The 12,729-nt window shown below is 39.9% G+C and overlaps 1 protein-coding gene across 1 annotated transcript in view; it reads left to right on the top strand.

Moving 5' to 3' along the window:
- Window positions 1-461: 461 nt before the first annotated feature.
- PDE11A (phosphodiesterase 11A) overlaps window positions 462-12,729 on the top strand; it is an 89,015-nt gene continuing 76,747 nt past the window's right edge. The window contains exon 1 of the mRNA XM_069068482.1: window positions 462-1,639. Coding sequence (XP_068924583.1) covers window positions 728-1,639 — 912 coding nt within the window. The 5' untranslated portion in view covers window positions 462-727. The remainder of the gene's footprint in view (window positions 1,640-12,729) is intronic.

Here is a 12,729-nt window from a genome sequence, read left to right as displayed (position 1 = left end):
GGAGGGGGCTGCAAACGGCGAGGAGAGGAGGGAAGGAGATAAGAACAAGACTCTTTTCTTTCCTCTTCCCCTAGTTCCATTCCGGTGAGACAGTCCACCCCGATCCCCTGGTTTCTGCCTCAGTGGATACTGACCCCCTCCCATGCAGCGACAGCCTGCCATAGTCTCTGGCTTGTTGACTTGAGCTCCTAGTCTTTTCCTCACACCCTCCCTTGCTCCCTCCCTCCAGGCACTGTCCCTGACTCAGGGGCGTGTCTTCCCCCCCACCCCCCTCCACTCCCCAAACACCCAGGCATCAGTCAGTCCCCTTACTGCTTTCACTGTGGTCCACTCATCGATTTCAGCAACAGCAGCAACAGAAGCAAGGGCAGCAGCAGCAACTAGCTAGCTCCGCACTTTTTTTTTTTTTTTTTAAGATTAGAAGCAAACAGCAGCTGCGGCAGCATCGCGGCTCCGGGCACCTGTGAGTTCCAAGTCCAGCGTGCGGTGGAAGAAGGACTAGCTGGGGAACCCATGCGACCCACCCTCTGAGCTGGAGGAAGGCGAGGAAACCTGCCTGCTGGGATTCCTCTGCTCCACATGATCCACCAGCTGGCAAAGGAGGGTCCCGCTGGAGTTCTTGGTGCTTGATTGGGGTAGAACATGTGGAAGCAAAGAGAGTTGACTGGCAGGAGGTAAAAATTTGTGCCCAAGTGCCCCAGAGGTGTCTGCAGTCACAGCTGGGACCATGTCAACTCCTTGCTTAGATTTTGGGGAGGTGGAAAGTTTCCTGGACAGGCACCCAGAGCTTTTCGAAGACTATTTGATGAGGAAGGGGAGGCAGGAGCTGGTGCAGAAGTGGCTGAAGAAGCATGGCCCAAACCAGAAGGTCTCAGCGGCAGGCCACTTTGCTTCTGAGGCCAGGACCCTAGAGAGTGGTGCTGCTGCTGCTGCTGGTACTTGTGGTATTCCTGTCCCGCAGGGGTCTGTGAACAGTCAGCCCAGTCCAAGCGTGGGAGACCATGGCAACGTTCCCATAAGTCCCAACTGGGTCAGTAGTGGCCGTGGAAGTGATGGAGGCTTACAGCGGAGGGCTTCCCAGAAAGAACTGAGAAAGAGCTTTGCCAGGTCCAAAGCCATCCATGTGAATAGGACCTATGACGAGCAAGTGACTTCTAGGGCCCAAGAACCACTGAGCAGCGTAAGGCGGAGGGCCCTGCTTCGAAAGGCCAGCTCCCTGCCTCCAACTACTGCCCACATTCTCAGCGCCCTCCTGGAGTCTCGGGTCAACTTGCCACAATATCCCCCAACAGCTATTGACTACAAATGCCACCTCAAACAGAGCAACGAGCGCCAGTTCTTCCTGGAGCTGGTCAAAGAGATTTCCAATGACTTGGATCTCACCAGTCTCAGCTACAAGATCCTCATCTTTGTCTGCCTCATGGTGGATGCTGACCGATGCTCCCTGTTCTTGGTGGAGGGGACAGCCTCAGGCAAGAAGAGCCTGGTCTCTAAGTTCTTTGATGTGCATGCTGGGACCCCATTCCTTCCCTGCAGCAGCACAGAGAACTCTAATGAGGTGCAGGTGCCTTGGGGAAAAGGCATCATTGGCTATGTTGGGGAACATGGGGAGACAGTCAACATTCCTGATGCTTACAAGGTAGGACCATTTCAATGTCCTAGCTAGGAACCCAGGCCCCCTCCCCCCCCCCCCCATTCAGTAGCCACTGGAGACATTCCAATTAGATGCCCTTCACTACTCTCAACACAGATAAAGCTATGTCCAAAATGAAACTTGTTATGTGAGGTCCTTCATGTGCTTCCATAAATCAGAATTTATCTACTACAACTCTAACATACTGGGTACTTCCCAACATATATGGTTTACTGGGAACCCAGACTCTTAGATCTCTGTTTAAAAAAAAATACCAGTATGTATACAAAATTAACAAGTCATATGAGTTTTCAGAATATATCTGAAAATTAAGAATCCAGTCCTAATTTATATTTAATTTTTAGATCTTCTAACAATCTAATGTTAATACAAAGAAAAAAAAACCACTTTAGACCCTTTAATGTCCATTAACTGCAATGCACTTTTTAGTTTCCTAGCTCTCTGTCTGGCAAAGTATCTAAATTAGACCCCACCCCTGTGAGGAGGAGTCAGTAACTTCTTAGGTGAATTTTCATTTTCCAAGGGCATTATTTGCCTCTTCTGTTTATATGGACACTCTCTTGTGATTTTTTGTTCAAGTATGTAGTTCTCATAGTTTTTGCAGTATAAAGTTGGCATCATTTTTGTTTGTAGTCTTCAGATAGCTTGATCATAAAAATGCTAATGATTACTTTACTGACAAGCTTTTGAAATGCTGCACTGACAGAAGAGGGAGAGAAGCAGAAGAGTGAAACCAGAGAAAAAATCAGCAAATTTTAAACCGGTAAATCACTGTTAAATTGTAGTCGTAGAGAGCTGCCCTGGGACACCAAGAAGTTAGATCACTGGGCTGAGGTCCTGCTCATCCTGACCCTCAGGTCAATGCCACTCTAAGCTCCTGCTCCTCACTGCCTCTCTATGTCCTCTTAATACCTAAGTTAACTGTGCTTCTAACTTAGAAGATTATTATGAGCATGACTTTAAAAAACAACTGTAAAGCACTCTATTAAATGTGAATTATTCTTGATTGCTGAGTTTTGACCAAACAGGCTGGTAGTTGGTTATCATTAGGCTCAGAAAGAAGAAAAGCTCTTAATAATTAACTTCTTAGAGTATGTGTTTAACTTATTTTTAACTTCTAATTAACAGGGTAATTAACCTCTTAGTGAGTATGTTTTCTATTTGTGAGAAGACTCAGTTAAAGTCATAACTAGATTTAAAGGTAAATACTTGGGAAAAGGTGACTTTCAGATGCTCAGAGCTGGGAAGGAGAAAACAATATTCTATGTACTGTGAGGTCACTTTTGCTTTTATTCACTCATTTTTCATTCATGTCCAAATCTTGGTGACCCCATTTGGGGTTTTCTTGGAAAAGATACTGGAGTGCTTTGCCATTTCCTTCTCCAGTTTATTTTACAGATGAGGAAACTGAGACAAACAGGGTTAAGTGACTTGTCCATGGTCACACAGCTAGAAAGTGCCTGAGGTCAAATTTGAACTCAGGAAAATGAGTCTTTCTGTCTAGGCACATCACTCTATCCACTCTGCCACCTAGTGACCCATGGGGTCACTAGCTACTTTCATTTTTTTAAACAGTGATTTAAATTTTGGTACCCAGGTGCCAAGACTTTGAAAGCCAATCACTTATAATTGTCAGTGGTCATTGACTGAAAATATTAATGTTGTATATAATATTCCATAGTATTTTTAGGATTCACAAGAAATGCAAATATAATTCTTTGGTCACAAAAGTTTTGGAGTCATTCTGTGAACTAACCTCCAGCTGTCCCATTCGGGTGCATGTAGGCCTAGTACTCATTTAACCAGAACGGATTTTCAGAGTGGAAAAGAAATGGAAAAAAAATCATCTTTTTTTTTTTTAACCTCATCTGAAAGATAATGTAGAGCAATCTAATCTCCAGTATGGATTTTCTGGGTCCTTACTTTACAGAGCTATTATGTCATAGAATGCATACCCAGAACTTCAGCTTTATTAATAATTTGTCAGTAACAAACTCAGCTTGATAACCAATGTGGCAAAGGGGAGAGAACAGACCAGTGGTGGGGTAAGGGAGACCTGGGTTAATAGGCAGGCATAGGCAGTATGAGAGGTGGGCCTAGGTATACTGGCACACTTGCCCCATGATCTGTGCAGGTCTAGATCTAGTCCTGATCTGAACTCAGGTCCTTCTGCCTCCAGAGCTGATGCTTTATCCACTGCACCACCTAGATGCCCCTCAGACACATAGTATTTGCATGATTTTGGGTAAGTCACTTAATGTTTCAGAGCTCCCTGACAATTCCCTAAAACCAGTGTTATTTTTGTTGGTCCTTCATTCTCAAAGAGGACCATGACATCAGGGAGGTGATGCCATGATGCAAGTGAATTGGATTTAAGTGAGGGAGGGATGTGCAAGGTCACCAGCCTCACTCTCCTCCAGGGTCTTCTGGGTCCAGTGGCAAGATATAGGTCAGGACAACTAGAAATGGCCCCAGATGCAGTGGGAGATCCTAAGACCATAAATTACAGATGACTTGCCAATCTTCCTCAATGTAGGGAATCTCCATACCAGGAGTTCCCTACATTGAGGATAAACCAGGTCCAAAAACAAAAGCATATAATAAAGGTGAGCATGCTGTTCTTCAATTCCTTCTCTCACAGAAAACCAAATGGTTTCACATCAAGCTGTAATTTGCTGGAAGATGTTATTTTGATTCAACAAGTGTGTACTCCACTAGAATACTAAATATGTCTAGAGCTCCTATCATATAAAACTTTACAAAATCTTGGGTGTATCCATGAGAAGCAGATATTCAAAATGTTCTCTTTATTTTTCTGTTGCTAGCATTTTCACTGAGTCCTCCTGTATACTCAGTTTGCTTTTTAATAACCACAAAAATTGCATCCAGCTGTGCATGTCAAATAGTTGATGTTTCTGATGAGTCATTTCAGTTGTGTCTAACTGTTTGTTTTCTTGGCAAAAATACTGAAATAGTTTGCCATTTCTTTCTTTAGCTCATTTGACAGTTAAGAAAATTGAAACAAACAGGGTTAAGTGATTTGCCCAGGGTCACACAGCTAGTAAGTGACTGGGGCCAGATTTGAACTCACAAAGATACATCTTTCTGACTCTAGGCCCAGCACCTTACCCACTGTACCATCACACTGTCCAACAATTAGTTGTACAACAGTTGATGTCAAACATAAAACCCAGCAATGTATCTTCCTTATTTTTTTTCTTTCCTTTTAAAAATTCCTTACTGATGGAACTTCTCCTATTTTTGTACTCCTTGTTTCTTACTGGGCTCCTTCATCTTCTAACCTCCAATAAATACTATATTGTGTTCTTTCCTCCTCATTTTACTAGGCTCCTCATCAATTATTTGTCAAAGAATGGAGAAGAATTCTAAAAGAGTACCACAGGCAGAGACAGCATGGCTTCAGGGTTTTAGTTTCTTGGTTTTTTAAATTCTTTTAATTCTGCAGTTAGTATTTGCCTCGGTGCTAGATTTTGGTTTTTAAATTTTGAAAATGTAGTTGGGAAGAATTTTGTTTCTAAGAGCAGTGATACCTGTTGAACTAGGGGCCTGTTTGGTGATGGTGAGATAGTACAGGCAAAGGAACTCAAAGGTAGCAGATTAGAAGTCAAGTCTCATCTTTGTTTCTAGCCTAGGAAGCAGTTTTCTCCTTGCTTTGGCTGCTTTTTGCTACCTGTTCCAGCTTTCTAATTTCCCTTTCTGACTCATCACTGACACTTTCCTTTCTCACCTTGTTTATAGTACGGTTTTGAATACAGCTATCTCAATTTCTCTTCATTTTATTCGTCCTCGCTCGTGGGTTCTTCTCTTATTTGCCCTCTTGGTTTCTCTTCTTTGTTGTTGTTTTTTTAAACTATCTCTGCTGCCTGTAAGCCTGTCTTGGTTTTTTATGCTGCTTTTTTTAATAATCTCTCTGACTTTCCCCCTCCATTCCTTACTCTTTTATGTTGTCCTACTAGCTGCTTCTTTTCTAGCTTCATCAGGTAATTTATTTTTGTTTTTCTCCTTTGTAAGTGGATTCCAACAAGTCTGGAACTTATAAGAGCCATCCTTTACCAACATGGCCTCACTAAAATTGTGGCATTATTGTAGATTCAGTTCACGCTCTTCCTCTCCACTCTCCATCTATGTCACTTGAAATGTAACCTCTAAAACTTGGCCTTGTTTCAGCTGTTTTAAGCATTCTAATTCTTCATCCATATTCACTGCATAAATGTGTGTGTGTGACAAAGAGACAGAGACAGTAAGAAAGAATATTTGAGAACACTTTGTTCTGGTATTGCTACTCTCCCCCCCCCCCCCATTCTGATTCTAATGCTTTCCTTATCTCTTTCCCAATATAATGTTGACTAAAAAGTCAGGAAGATCTGAATTAAAATTTCCTTAAATACTAGCTATGTGACATTGAGTATGACACTTAACCTCTCTGGGCCTCAGATTCCTCAAATGATAAATTTGGCATTGATATCCTCTAAAATTCCTTCTAATTCTAAATCTGTGATACCACGGTGTAATGTAATGCCAAGGAAAGTCAACTTCCCAAGGTTCAGAATACCAGCATAGGTGCTCTCCATTTTATTCAGTGACAAACCCAGAACAGAGAAGATCAAAACATGACATCATTCAAAATACAGCATTTACTAAGTGTGATTAAATAATCTCCAAGGACTACCCCACCCCAGGACCTTCCAATCATTCAATCAATTACAAAGTCCCTGGTCTAAATACTTCTCCACCCCTAGGCTATACCTTCATTTAGTCCACCACAAAGCCCCTCTTCTCAAATGGAGATTAGTTTCCAAACATAAGTAAAGTACCTTCATTTGTCAATCACAGAGCACCAAAAGGTCAAAAGTTCCCCACCCCTGGATCTCAATTGAATCTACCCCAGAGTTACATCAAGTTTAAACACAGCACTTAATACCCAAATGGAGGTCTTTTCTTCATCTTGACACAAGGCAAATTCTCAGCAATCTTAGTTCCTGGGGAGACAAGGCTCAGCAAAGCCACAAGATACATTGCCAGTCCCTTCATCAATTCATCCTCTGTCTGTAGAACAGTCCTAGAACCCCTGAAAACATTAGCAAAACCCTCTCCCAGGATTTCTGTAAACATACAACCAGAAAATCCTTCTTCAGGGCTTCTGAACCAACAGAAAGGTTCCCAGACCCCTGCAACAACAGCACTGTCCTTCACCAGTGGACAGTATTCACTCTGTCTGCAGGACAGTCTCCAGACCCCTGCAACAACAGCACTGTCCTTCACCAGTGGACAGTATTCACTCTCTGTCTGCAGGACAGTCTCAGGGCTTCTTAACCAAAAGCCAGGTTCCAGGACTTCTTCAACAACAGGACTGTCTTTCACCAGTGGACAAATCTGGCAAAACAACATCAAAACAGACAGACAAAGTACCAGCAAAACAGCCATGTCTCCTCAGTCCTTGGCAGCTCAGGGGGCAGGTCTCAAAAGTCCAGGGCAATTCAAAGCAGCCACCAGCAATTGTCTTAGTCTCTCTCTCTCCACGAGGTGCGGCTTCCAAAAAAAAGTTCTTCTGCCTCTCTCTTGTCTCTCCAAATCTATTTGTCACCAGCTCCTCCCAGTTCAGGACTCTCTTTTCACATCAACAAATCCATCCCACAGGTGGGATTAACAAGCTCTGGGTTTTAACACAATCAGTTTGAAAACCAAGCCAATACAGGGGAATCTTTAATTGCCATTACTATCACACACGGTCTCCTTCATAGTACTGGTTTCTCTTTCTGAAATAATCCTCTAAATGTATCATCAGTTGTTTTGTTTGTACCATGATTAACATTGTGCACAATTATTTGAGATTTCTATCTGAGCTTTCTGTGTAAAAGCAGAACCACTCTGGTTCCAAGTATCCTCTTCCCCCTTGCGGACCTTCCCCCCCATACAGAGAGTCCCAAAAGTCTTAGTGCAGTTTAATCTTTTCTAGCTTTAATAGCTGAAAACTGCACCAAGACTTTTGGGACACTTTTTTAATTATTGAAAATATTTAAATCCGCCATTTGTTTAGGAAGAGCCAGGCTTCTATGTTTCTGACGGAGATGAGCTTTTTTTTTTTTTATGCCACTTAATTTTTTGTTACTGGCTGGTGAATTTCAGTGTTAAATTGTATGATAATTAAAATCTTGCTTCTGCTGAGTGGAAAGAGGAAGTAGAGAAGTTAAGCAGAAATTGATCAATAAGCATTTATTAAGCACTTACTATGTTCCAGGCACTGTGTTGGGCACTGAAGATGAAAAAATAAAAATGAAATTAGTCTCTGCCCTCAAGAAATATAATTATTCTAATGGAAATGAAAAAAGGAACAAAACTTTGTTATGCACCAAGTACTTTCCAAATATTATTTCATTTGACCTTCACAACTCTGAGAGGTAGGTGCTATTATTGTCCCTATTTTATAAATGAGGAAACTGAGTGTGAGAGAGATTAAAAGACTTGCCCAGGGTAACACAGCTAGTGTCTAAGGTAATATCTGAAATTAGGTCTTCCTGCCTCCAGGCCCAGTACTCTATCTTCTGCCACACCTAACTGCTTAGCTGGTTAGAGAGCACCAACATAAATAAAAATAAGAAAATACAAAATAAATCCAAGGAGAGCACTAGCCCCTGTGGGTAGTGGTGGTGATCAGCAAGATGTTCCGCTTTTGATGATGCTATTTGAACACTTAAACTGATTTTAACAGAAGGCAAGGGACAGACCTGAAAAATGGGATGATATTGTTATAATACAAACATAAAACAAATATATGAGCAAACCAACTCCCAGTAAAAGAGCAAAATAAGCATAACTCAAATATGCCATAGTCAAAAATATGTGTAACAATAACCATATGTAATTCCCCTATAGTTTGGGTCTCGGGGGAGAGGTCATGACTACACAAATGAAAGGATCACATAAGATAAAATGAGCAATTTTGAATAGAAAAAAAATCTTTGCAAAAAGTTTCTCTGATAAAGATTTTATTTCAACTGATTAAATCTATAAGACTAAGAGCCATTCCCTAGCAGGCTAATGGTCAAAGAATATAAGTAGGCACTGTCCAAAGGAAGAAATCCAAACTATCAACAATTGTATGAAAAAATATTCTAAATCAGTAATAATTAGAAAAAAGCAAATTCAAGCAATTTTAAGCTTCTACTTCACACCTTTCAGACTGGCAAAGATGACAAAAGAAAAAAAATGACAAATGTTGGGAAAAGATTTGTGGGAAAACAGGTATAATAGTTAGTGGATCTGTGAATTGCTTCTGCCATTCTGGAAAACAATTTGGAACTATGCCTCCAAATTCAATAAATTGTGCATACCCCTTGTCCCAGCAATACTACTGGTAGGACTATTGTATTATCACTCAATAGCTTTGCATTATTATACAAAGAACTAAAAGAAAGAGGAAAAAAGATCTACATAAACAAAAACGTTTATAGCAACTCTTTTTATGATAGCCAAAAATTAGAAAATAAAGGAATATCCTTTTATTAAGGAAAAGCTAAACAAATTGTGGCATATAAATGTAATGGAATATTCTTGTGACATGAGAAATGGTGAAATCATCAATTTTAGAGAAAACTAGTTAGACCTTTATGAAATGATGCAGAGTTAAGTGAGCAGAAGTAGTAGAACAATTTATATAATAATACACAATTATTGAGAAAAACAACTTTGAAAGATTTGAAAGAATTTTAAAAGAACTCTGACTAATATAATGAAAATCATGAGTCCAAAAGAATGAAGATGAAATATGCTGCTCATCTCTTGCCAGAGAGGTGATGAACTTAAAATGCAGGAAGAGACACAAATTTTTGGAAAAGATGTAGACATTTGTTTTGATGGACTATCTAAATATATGTTAGAGAACTTGTTTTTCCTACTTGGACTTTTAAAAATTTTTTTTGCTCAGTGTAGTATGGCAGAAACTAGGTATAGTCCAATATCTCACACCATATATCAAGATAAAATCAAAACGAGTACTTTATTTAGACACAAAGGGTGATCCCATAAGCAAATTAGAAGAACATGGAATAGTTTACCTGTCAGATCTATGGAGAAAGGAAGAATTTAGGAGCAAACAAGATATATAGAGCATTATGAAATGTAAAATGGATCATTTTGATTATATGAAATTAAAGGTTTTGCATAACGAAACCAATGCAACCAAAAATTAGAAGGAAATCAGAAAACCGAGGGAAAATTTTTTATAGCAAATATCTCTGATAAAGGCCTAGTTTTTCAAATATATACAAAACCGAGTCAAATTTATAAGAATAAAAGTCATTCTTCACAGAACTTCATAGAACAAAACCCCTTCATAAAAGGAATTTTTCTGTAAAACTTAGACTTAGTCAAAAGGCTGCACCTGAGGACCTAGAGGGCCACATGTGAACCTGAGGCCACACGTTGCCCATCCCTGGATTAGAAAGATGTTGTACAGGTAGTATTGACAAAACTTGGCAACTGATAGGATATGAAGAGAGGGTGAAGAATTGAGGGTGATTTTGAAATTGAAAGTACTTAAAATTTTTAAGAAGTATTTTGCATTTTAAGGTAATCATTTTAAAGGTTGCTTTTAATGGCTTATGGTGAAGAGGAAGAAAACAGTCAAGGCTTTATCAATAAACAGTAATCGTGCTAAGGTCTAATAGCAGTGAGGAATAGTGGGTAGAATTCTGGATTTAAATGTGACATCTAGATTTGAGTAATACTTACTAGTTATGTGACTGTGGGGAATCCAATCTCTCAGAGCCTCTGTAAAATGGGGATGATATACTCTATCTCATAGTTTCAGCAGATTTAAATCTTAGACACCACCTATTCTTCCTCCCACCCCTTATTTTACAAACAAGTAAACTGAGGTCCAGAGAGATTTGGTCCAGAGATCTGGTCAATATCACACAGATAGCAAATGGCAGAGCTGAGATTCAGATGCAGTTGTTTCATAGCCAGCATTTAGCATTCACTGTGCCACAGGGGTGATGGTGAGGAGAGTACACTCTCAATCCTTGAGAGTTCTAGAAATGGGAGCTAAATGGTTTTGAACTAAATAGTTTCAAAATAGTACACTTAGAAAGATCAGTTTAAAAAAATAAACAACTTTTCCCCAATCACCCACTATACTCAGACTTAACCTTACAAGCAAAATAATGGACTCTGTAACATAACAAATCCTTATCTATAAATGAGCCATAACATTTGTTGTTAATAAACATGTTCAGAATGACCACAGTCGGTCTGTCTCTTTATCTATCTACTTATTTGCTTATTCCTTCATCTATCTATCTATCTATCTATCTATCTATCTATCTATCTATCTATCTATCTATCTATCTATCTATCTATCTATCTATCATCTATCTATCTAATCTATCTATCTTCATAGTCAACAAACAGGAGGAGTTTTCCATACCTTAATAAAAAAATGCCCTAAAGAGGTTTAAAATGATGTCAACATGCCCAAAGTGACAGATGTTCCCTTTCAGAGCATTCTTAGTATTCAGAACACAGCACTTTAAACATTAATAAAAAGCACTTTACTATTTGTTTTGCTCGTGTTGTTAATGATGATACAGGTGCTTGATCAGTTTTGAATTTGAAAAACAGAGTCAAGCTGTTTTGTTGGGTGAGCTGAGACAGATGACAGAAACACAGGTGTTCGAGGCTTTAAGAAAAACCGGATGTTTACATAACATTCATTCATTCCTTTCATGAATTTATTCATTGAACAAATATTTATTGAGTGCCTACTATGCGTAAAGTATGTTTCATGAGTCAGGGAAAGGTTCCTAGAAGATAGTAAGCAAAGAGGGGATGAGGCCACTCCAGGTGACCAGAAGGTCATTCCAGATGGAAAGAATAACATGGGCCAAGATACAAAGGTGGAAAAGCATGGGGCATTTTAGGGAACTCCCAGTAATACAGTTTGTCTGAAGCATATGATGTATATACACATATAAGGGATAATAGCATTAAAAAGGAAATTTAGGACCAGATTACAGAGGGTTTTGAATAGTAGGTTCAGGACTTTGGATTTCTTTCAGTAGGAAATCAGGATGCATTGAAGACTTTTGAGTATAGGAGTGACATTAGGAAAATTAATCTGGCATTTATTCACAGGATGGAATGCTGATGGGAGTCCAGAAGCAGGGAGGCTAATTAGGAGACAATTACATCCATCTAGGGGAGAAGTGGCTCAGTTATGATGGTGGCAATGGTAATGGAAATAAGAGTTAGATTAGCCAGAGACTACAAATTCAGAAACAATAGGTCCTGGTGACATTGTTTGTTGTTTATTCTTCATTCTCAAAGAGAACCAATGACATCAAGAGGTGATATCTTGACTTGCAAGTGAACTGGATTTAAATGAGGGAGGGCTGTTTGAAATCATCAGCCTCGCTCTCTCCTCCAGTCATCTGAGTCTAGTGGCAGGACATGGCAATGGCCCCAGATGCAGTGGGAGACCTTGGCCTTTTTAAGCTAAGGTCTCAGTTTGTCTAAGGCAACACCCATTCAGTGATTTGAGGTGAGGGAGAAAGAAGAGTTAAAGGTGAATATTGTTTGAAAGAACTTGACAGGTTTGCCCAGCAAGATTAACCTGGAAAAGAGAAGGCTGGGGGTGGGGTGTTGGAGGGAGGGGGAGATTATTTGTCTTTAAGTAGTTGATTCTCACAAAGACATCATGTGGTAGGTGCTTCTGTGATATCAATTTTACAGACGAGGAAACTGAGGTTTTATTCAAGTCTCGGTTTAGTCAATTAGACTTGTGCTATTTGGTCCCAGAAGATAAAATCAGAACATCAAGTGAAAGTTGCCAAGAAATCAATTTAGACTTAATGTCAGGGAAATTTTCCAAGTAATTAGACTAGTCCAGAAATGGAATGGGCTGCTTCAGGATGTGGTAGGTTCCTCTTCCTTGGAGATGTTCAAGCAAAGGCTATATGTTCACTTGTCAGAATTGCTATGGTGGGGACTTGTTTTGTGTGTGAGTTAGAGTTGATGGCTACTGAGTGCTCTCCCAACATCCAAATTCTATGATT

This window comes from Petaurus breviceps, unplaced genomic scaffold (genome assembly GCF_028583685.1).
Source record: "Petaurus breviceps papuanus isolate PSGF00001 unplaced genomic scaffold, PetGlider_PUasm1.0 90763, whole genome shotgun sequence".
NCBI classification, from domain to species: domain Eukaryota; kingdom Metazoa; phylum Chordata; class Mammalia; order Diprotodontia; family Petauridae; genus Petaurus; species Petaurus breviceps.
This window is presented reverse-complemented; position numbering and strand designations above follow the sequence as displayed.